At 33.2% G+C, this 8,424-nt stretch overlaps 2 protein-coding genes across 3 annotated transcripts; both read left to right on the top strand.

The window, feature by feature from the left end:
* The first annotated feature begins 775 nt into the window (after positions 1 to 775).
* Positions 776 to 3,885, top strand: LOC148597195 (uncharacterized). 2 transcript variants are annotated; one of them, XM_088562749.1, is made up of 4 exons: positions 776 to 1,097; positions 1,858 to 1,935; positions 2,692 to 3,009; positions 3,746 to 3,885. In XM_088562749.1, exons 2-4 carry the CDS (start codon positions 1,908 to 1,910, stop codon positions 3,883 to 3,885), a joined length of 486 nt encoding a protein of 161 aa, XP_088418875.1. In that variant the 5' UTR covers positions 776 to 1,097; positions 1,858 to 1,907. The 2 variants fall into 2 exon arrangements, with proteins under 2 accessions (XP_088418875.1, XP_088418874.1); XM_088562748.1 differs by lacking the exon at positions 1,858 to 1,935 and having other exon boundaries at positions 963 to 1,097.
* A 158-nt stretch (positions 3,886 to 4,043) lies between these two features.
* LOC148597194 (uncharacterized) lies at positions 4,044 to 5,470 on the top strand. The gene has a single exon (XM_088562746.1). It carries the CDS (start codon positions 4,044 to 4,046, stop codon positions 4,782 to 4,784), a length of 741 nt encoding a protein of 246 aa, XP_088418872.1. The 3' UTR covers positions 4,785 to 5,470.
* Positions 5,471 to 8,424: the final 2,954 nt, after the last annotated feature.

Raw genomic sequence — 8,424 nt, 5'->3', positions numbered from 1 at the left:
TCTAACGTCTGGCATTTTCCCTACATCATGGACTATTGCGATACTTGTGCCTATTTTTAAACGTGGAAATACGAATGACCCAAACAATTACAGAGGGATTAGTCTTGTTAGTAACTTTGGTAAATTATTTACCTCAATTTTAAATCAACGATTGATAGAATGGTCTAATACGTTTGATGTGATAACCGATGCACAGTTTGGTTTCCGGCCTGGGTATGGTACAGTTGATGCTATGTTCTCGTTGTCCTCTTATTTTCAAATCACTTTCATCCAAAAAACGATTGTACTGTTGTTTTGTTGATTATACTAAAGCTTTTGACACTGTTCAAAGAGTAATGCTATGGCATAAACTTGCAAATATGGGTATATGTGGTAAATTATTGCAAACTTTAAAATCAATGTATTCTAATGTAACAACATGTGTACAAGTTAATGGATTCAATTCTGATTTTTTCACAAATGAATTAGGTCTCATGCAAGGAGAGGTTTTGTCTCCTATTTTATTTTCTCTTTATGTCAATGATTGTGAAATGGCTTTTATAAATAGCAACTCAGTACCGATAGAAGTCAAAGAATTAAATTTATTTTTATTAATGTATGCTGATGATATGGTATTATTTTCTGAATCTATACAAGGCCTACAAATTATGCTAGATACTTTATATGATTATACAAATAGATGGGCGTTAAGTGTAAATACTACAAAAACTAAGATTGTTGTATTTAGAAATGGTGGTAGAATAAATGAGGATGAAAAATGGTTTTATAATGGACATGAAATAGAGGGCGAATTCATTGCACGGAAACTAGTTTTAGTTTCGAACTAGTTTACCAAACTTTTCATTTATTTCTTTAAACTGGTTTTAAACTAGTTTGAAACTTGAACTGGTTTTCTCATTTATTTTTTTAAAACCAAAACCGGTTCATCAAACTGACGAAACTGCTCGAAGTGTGGTTCCATGGTTTGGTTTCGCGTGTGAGCAATATGGCGGCAACCAGCCAAGACATTGTTTTTCAATGCGAAAAATGCAAATATACAAATGCATTGATGGAGGTTTTTTTAAACCATGAGTGTCAAGAACCTACACACACAACAAGTAAGTATATTCTTATTCAGTTATCTATTTATAGATCGTATATGCTGTGTCACTCACATGTAAATATCCCAAGCAATGAGCAAAAGGCCCCTATATCCCGGAGCATGCTTGGGAGATGCAAGAAGCTCAGAATGAAAATCAAGTAGGCTGTTGCACAATTCAATTGATAAGAACAATTTATGAAAATCCATAAAATATGATACAGACCTCACTATCTCCTGGTGGTGGGGCTGATGATAAAACGTTCTGCATCTTCTGGTGGAATAGGTACGTAGATACATAGACAATATATAGTTAGTGTCTTTAAATATCAACTGTATTTGTACATGGCTTAGAAACAGATTGACGTGCGAGCCTTTGGCGAGCATTCAATCTGTTTAGTGCTGAGTACAAATACATTTAATATCTAAAGACACTAATTATATATTGTTTTTATCCTGCAATGCACAAAACACCTTCAGTTTACGGAATATATAATCTAAAAATGAATATTTTGGGGATTTCTGTTTGTTCATAAATACTGGAAGTGGGCACGGCTTAAATCGATATCCTGTACATAGTATACAAGCAAGGCAAAAAAAATATGTAGGGCTTTATCTGTATAGTAAAAACTATCATTGCAGGATAAATGTATATACAACATGTACAAATTTTCAGCTTGAGAATACACAATATTGTATATTAATAGGTCAGGAAAAATAGACTAATAAAAAATATGATGTGGTCAATAATATTTTCATTTTAATAAAATTTATCTCAGGGGTAGTGCAGCTGCTGATTCGAGATTTATAACAATGTTTTAATCCTGGAATGAGAGTACAATTAGGAATATATACATGTAAGTTCCATCATCATCTAGGTGTCAATTAATAGGCAAGATAAAAAAATATGTGTTTCTGGTATCCTTTCCTTCCCTAGTTTTTCATGCAGACCCTAGACTTCTTATTGTCATTTTTGCTTAAGTAACGTTAAAATTGAAATTAACTTCCCATTTACACTAGTTTTAAAAAAATAAATTACCTACCGACCCTATTTTTTTGAGGCCCTCAGAGGGGCCATTATAAACCGGAACCACACATACCTTTTTGTGCCTTATGGAATAAGGGCGCTGTTTTGGGATAATAATACATAAGGTAAAATCACAGCAACACCTCCTATCTATGGAAGTGCCTTCTTAATCAAATTGTCAAATTGCCAATTTTAATTAAAGAATTCCAATACTGTCAATCACTAATCAATATAAATCAGTGGTATGGAATGTAGAGTTAACATATCATGATTCCAGATAATTTTTAAAAATAAAAAATCATAAGAAAACTTATTTTAAATTTTTACGTGTTTTTAGGCCAAATATGATAGTTAGTGAATCTAGCACTTAATTTACATATTTTCGCAAAGTGTATGTTTATGAGAAGAGATTTGATTTTCAAGGAAAACCTGAGGAAGCCTTCATGGATTTTCATGAATCTTAACAGTGGGGGATATTGAATCTTGCTCTTGTTATCAACCAACATCAGTTTTGTGTATAAACATGTTAAAACAAACATACATGTACAAATGTATAAATGACACAAGTGTTTTTGTTTTTTTATAGATTTAACTAGAGAACCAGCATGTATTGGCCCATTTTCAGAGTTAGTACCAAGAAGGTACCACAGATTTTTTGGTACAGACATTCTTAAATCTTATTTGGCTAGCAACCAGTCAGATGCTGACAAATTTTTGAAAGCTGCGGACCCTGCAGATATTCCGATTATAACAAAGAAAAGAAGTGATACAGTATATCAGCATGTGATGGACAATCTTACAGAAGATGGACAGGATGCTGTCAAAGATATAAGTCCGTGGATTTTCAACACATTGGTAGACTGGTCGTCAGACTTTGAGAAGTTTGTTTGTTCAAAGCCCATAGGTAAAAACATGCTGACTTTTGGATGTTCTATTAGGCTAAAAATTAAAAATTGTTTGTTTCCCAAATCCTGACCAACCCGGAAAAATTGATCTGAACAAAAAAAATTTATTGCCTTTATTGTGAAGAATTTGTTTTATTTTCTTCTTTTTGCTCCTTTTTTTTTTGGGGGGGGGGGGGTCAAGTACATTAATGGTAAATGATACCATGTAAGAAAAAAAAATACCTATCTACCTTCCCACATCTTACTACATATGGTATGGTTCGGTCAATTGGGGGAAACAAACAGTTACATTTGTATTTGTTTTAATGAGATATTCCATTGTATAGGATATATTTTCTCCATATCCATACACTACATGTATGGTTGTATTGAGTGTAATTCAGCAATACGCTGAAGGCCATTCCCATTAATGTTGTTGGAGACCTATTGGGTGGTTGGGATAGGAGAAACATGATCATAAAATGAATGAAAATCTGGTAAAGTGATGGAAAAAAACAGATAAATCACTACTATTATTACATGTATAAAGTTTCTGATCCAAATAACTTAACACAATTTTTTCACCATTAAAAATAAAACCAGCATGTTTTCAATTTTTCTTCATCTAAACAACAATTATTTTAAATAAATCCTTGTCCAAGAACAACATTTGTAAAACTCAGCTTAGCATTATTCCTTTTTCATGCATATATTCTATACCACAATCAGACCTTAGTACATGTATTTATATTCCAGAGAAGAATTTGGCGACCTCAGATGATAATGGAGAGTTGGATCCAAACAACAATGCTGGGAAAGAAAAGTTTAAAGGTACATTTTACAAAGACCATGTTACCCTTTGTTATCATTTTGGATGTCAGGATCAAGCACCATAATAGGTCTGTCAAAGTCAATCTTACCTTTGATATCAAGTTTCAAACCGTAAATAGTGTTATGCATTTTTATTAGGGCCCTGGCACAAAGTGCGGACAACCCTACAGTAATCAGTCTGTCCGTCCGTCTGTAACAAAATAGTTTTTCACACTTTTTTTAAATGCTTGCAGATATTGAGCTGATTTTTAGCTCAAAAGTGCAAGATATTACTTCAAGTAAATCAAGAGATTCAATTACTTCAAAACAGCCGGAAGAATTGGATAGATCTAGTAAATTATGGAAGACTTCTAGTGTGAAAAGGCTTATTGATCTACACATCGAAAATGAACATAAGTTTAATAAACAAGGCTGCAAAAAAAAGGTAATATGGCAAGAAATAACAGATCAAATAAATATCATGGGAAATAACTTTAATTATCAGCAGGTGGAACAGAAATGGAAAAATCTTACAAAATCGTTTAGAGCAACTGTAGACCACAACAATAAGAGTGGAAATGACAAAAAAGAATGCCCATTTTTCAAGGAGCTTGAGGAAGCATATGGTTACAAAGCCAATGTTAAACCAGTTTTTACTCTAGGCTCTATCACCAAAGATAATGATTTTGGCAGTGATAACGAATCAGTTGCTGAGAGTGATAGTCTAGGTAATTCTGAGACTAGTGACAGTCCACCGACAAAACGAAAAACAGATTGTTTGTCAATTTCAGAGGATACACCACAAAAGCAAGCAAAAAAGAAAACAAGTCATGTTTTTACCTTGATGGAAACCATGAGAGAAGATTACAAAAAAGAGCAGGAGGAACTACTGTCTGAACTCAAAAAACAACATTGCGATAAAATGGAAAAAGAAGACAAAAAACTTGAACTTATGTCTCAGATGGTTGCTTTAATGAAAAAATAAGATTCCTTTTGTAATTGTTTTCAGGTTTTTGTATGACAGCAAAGTTTTTGTGATCATTATGTTATGGTGATGTCGTTGTATGTGGACATTTTGTTTCTGTGCGATAACATGGGGAAATATTGATCAATTGTTATAAAATTTTGATATGATGTTTGTAGCCAGTAAAATAAGTTAGGTATAGTACTATGGGTTTGTGACCGCTACCGTTTTAGAAAAAGGGACAAAAGGGGCCAAAACAGTTGTACTGACAAATCTGCTGTAAAATATTCATTCAAGTTTGAAAATTCTTTTTTTTTTATTGAATTCTTCATTAAACTCTGTCAACTAAATGTGTCTATTGATTTGATATATGTTGCACTGTTACTTTGCTATTGGAGGGGATGAGCAAAGATGTACCACACCCCAAAAATCAACTTTTTTATTTTACGTTAGATTTTCAAATTTTTAGAAAATTGTCAATCCACTAAAGGCTGCATGCATATGTGTCTAGAGCAATTGACTATCCATGATATTGGGCCTCAAACATACAGGGTTCAACATGTTCCTGTTGTATCGACATTCTGCACTCAGCGAAGCTTTTTGGCATTGGGTATTATGAGCTTAGGTGCTTTCATTTATTATTTTTATTTCATTCATTTTAAATGTTGGAATACATTTTGAAATAAAATTTTTATTGATTTTCATGATTCGATTTGTGAGATTTGTCAAAAATGGAAGTCTTTTCATCTCCAGCTATTAATAATCCCAGCAAACAAACTTGGAATTTATCTGTCTAACACTTACTAAGAATAAACAACATAAATATACATGTATGCTGCTGTATAATTTTTAAGCAGAGCCAGACATACATATATGTATTTCTTCACCAGTGACAGTTTACTTTTCAGAAAGTTTGATGAACACCTCCATTTAATTATTATAGACAATAAAGAGATGTGGAAAATGGGTATGCGACACAACCAACACAAACAAACAGGACTTAAAATCACAATGAAAAACAGCCAGCAGTCTTCAACATGACCAGAGGTCAATGCGCACAGTCTTGCATTGGCCCAAGACTTGAAATACAATTCACAAGATCCAATACCAATCCCTATATTATCAATGAAAGACCAAACAATGAACACAGGTCATGAAGATGACAAGGTCAAACAAAAACTTTGACAAAGATTTCTGGCTTAGGAGAGGCACATATGTGGTGGGGTTAAACTAGTTTTTTTTATCCACCTTTCCTCCTTTTGATAATCTTGCATAAAGCACTAATTAGATATGAGTTTGACATCGTGTTATGTTTGTACTTTTAATCAACTTAACCTTAACCCTATTGATGCTCAAACATAACACACTGTAAAACTCAAATCTAACTTGGTATTTATATGCCCCAGTGATAACATGTATAGCAAAGCTGCATTCCCTTTTTCGACCTTGGTTTTCTGGTTAAGTGACTGATAATTTTCAATGCATTAAAGTAGGACGGTTAAAGGCCATATCTCAGGAACTATAAGTTCTCAGGTCCAACGTATCCCTAGATCTGCCACTAATATCGAAAGGTATTTACATGAGAGAACTTGTTTTTAATAAAAATTTTTTTATTCACATTTTAAACTGTGTTCATTGAACTTCAGTTTAGGCAAAACACACTAATTTTAATGAAATTTTACTCCTGAAAACACTTGAGAAATACAGATTTTGGATGGATGTAAAAACAGAGAGAGTTCAAGCATTGCCTGTGTTATATTTTCTGTCCAGATATCATAAGCTAGTCTTTACAAAATATTTTAATATTTTCTCATCAAAGCATTTCTATAGAAGGTCTACAATAGACTGTCGCTTTTGTTCTGCAGAGGGTTGCCTTGGTAGAAAATCATGGAAGTCGTTGACTTCTTCATTGTCTCTCAGTCCTTCTTCAAGGTATTCACCAAAGTCATCTTCATTCAATAAACAAAGCTCGTGTAAAACGCAACAGCTTAGTATGAATTTTACAATTTGAGGAATATCCAACATGTCAACATATTTTAAACGACGAAACCTCCCTTTTAAGGCACCAAAAGCTTGTTCAATAGGCATGCGAGTAGACGAATGAATGAAATTGTATCTTTTCTGCTCAACACTGAGATTTCCAAAGTCTTTATAAGGTGTCATCAACCAGTTACTCAACCCATAAGCTGAATCCCCGATCAAATGTGTATTTCCAGGAAACATTTCTTCCTTATTATTTGAAACTTTGTCAAACAACGGTGAATTTTTTAAAACCCTAGAATCATGTACTGACCCGGGCCATCCGCAAAACACGTCATGGAAATGTAAATTTCTGTCACATACAGCTTGCAAAACAACAGAGGGAAATTTTTTTCTGTTGTAATATTGTTCTGCATCTACAGAGGGTGTCCTAATTGGGATATGAGACCCATCAATGGCACCCAAGATACCTGGAAACCCCTTTGCTGCGAAAAAAGCCTCAGTTATTCTCTGTACATGCATCCCTGTTGGCCACTTGATTAAACTGGGCAACATAAAACTACATATTATAGATGAAGTGCGGCGTACTACAAAATGTACGGTTGCTTCACATACACCAAAATTATCTGCTATATCTCTAAGTGTTTGCTGAGAACAGGCATACCTTATATATATTAATAATTGTTTCTCAACAGATATTCTCATGTAACCACCCTTATTTCCCACAGTTAACTTCTCTGACAGGTGTTGAATCAATTTGTCAAAAGTTGACCGATTCATTCTAAATCTGTTTCTAAAATCATCAGGGGTGTAAGCAGGTACTACACTTTCAACAAAGTTTTCCACTCTTGGAATTTTCCTGCGCTCATGGATGCATGCCAGAAATGCATCAAACATACCTCTTTTCTTAATATGTTGACTTATTTTAACATAGCTATTTTTCTCGAGCTCTTCGTCACCCTCAGATAACAATTGTATCAATAAATTGATTTGAAACTGTTGACAGTCAGCCATGTTTATCAAACTTAAAAAGAAAACCTACTTGTTTATTTAAAATTAGAAAACCATAAGTTGGTTTTGAACCAGTTCCAAACCAGTTTTCAAAACCGAGAACCAAAACCGAAACCAGTTTTCTAGCGATAAATTCGCCCAGAGATAGTAAATAGTTTTAGTTTGGTGTAATATATAATTATAATGGTAAATATAATGTTCTACAGAAGAAGCTGTCTGAACAAGGTAGAAAGGCTGTGTTTGCACTTAGAAGAAATATAAAACTGTTATATTTAAATCATTATACATTATTGTCACTTTTTGATACCTATATTAATAGTATTTTAAGTTATGGATGTGAGATATGGGGTGCACATAAAGCACCAGCTATTGAAAGGGTACATTTAGAATATTGTAAAAATATACTTAAAGTTAAATCTTCTACTAATAATGTAATGGTGTATTATGAATTAGGACGAACACCTTTGATTTATTTTGGGAAATGTAGAATGTTTAAGTACTGGTTTAAGTTACTTTCTACTTCTAATTGTATTTTGAAAAAGTGTTATCAAATGTTATATGATGAATTGGAACGTTGCGCAAGTAAGAGTAACAACTGGCTGTATTTTATTAAAAATGAATTGTTGCATATTGGTTTAGGTAATATATGGTACAATCAAGCATTTTTTGT

The sequence above is a fragment of the Perna viridis genome, chromosome 15 (assembly GCF_037379345.1).
Source record: "Perna viridis isolate PV_CMFRI_1.1 ecotype Kerala chromosome 15, ASM3737934v1, whole genome shotgun sequence".
In the NCBI taxonomy this organism is placed as follows: Eukaryota; Metazoa; Mollusca; class Bivalvia; order Mytilida; family Mytilidae; genus Perna; species Perna viridis.
Note: the sequence above shows the minus strand (reverse complement) of the source record. Positions and strands in the feature narration are given on the sequence as shown.

Excerpts from the sequence above, each read along its gene's own strand:
- LOC148597195 (XM_088562748.1), top strand. The coding sequence starts at position 986 with ATGGCGGCAACCAGCCAAGACATTGTTTTTCAATGCGAAAAATGCAAA. Across the intron at positions 1,098-2,691 it reads AGAACCTACACACACAACAA|ATTTAACTAGAGAACCAGCA; the intron begins GTAAGTATATTC and ends GTTTTTTTATAG. Across the intron at positions 3,010-3,745 it reads TGTTTGTTCAAAGCCCATAG|AGAAGAATTTGGCGACCTCA; the intron begins GTAAAAACATGC and ends TTTATATTCCAG.
- LOC148597194 (XM_088562746.1), top strand. The coding sequence starts at position 4,044 with ATGCTTGCAGATATTGAGCTGATTTTTAGCTCAAAAGTGCAAGATATT.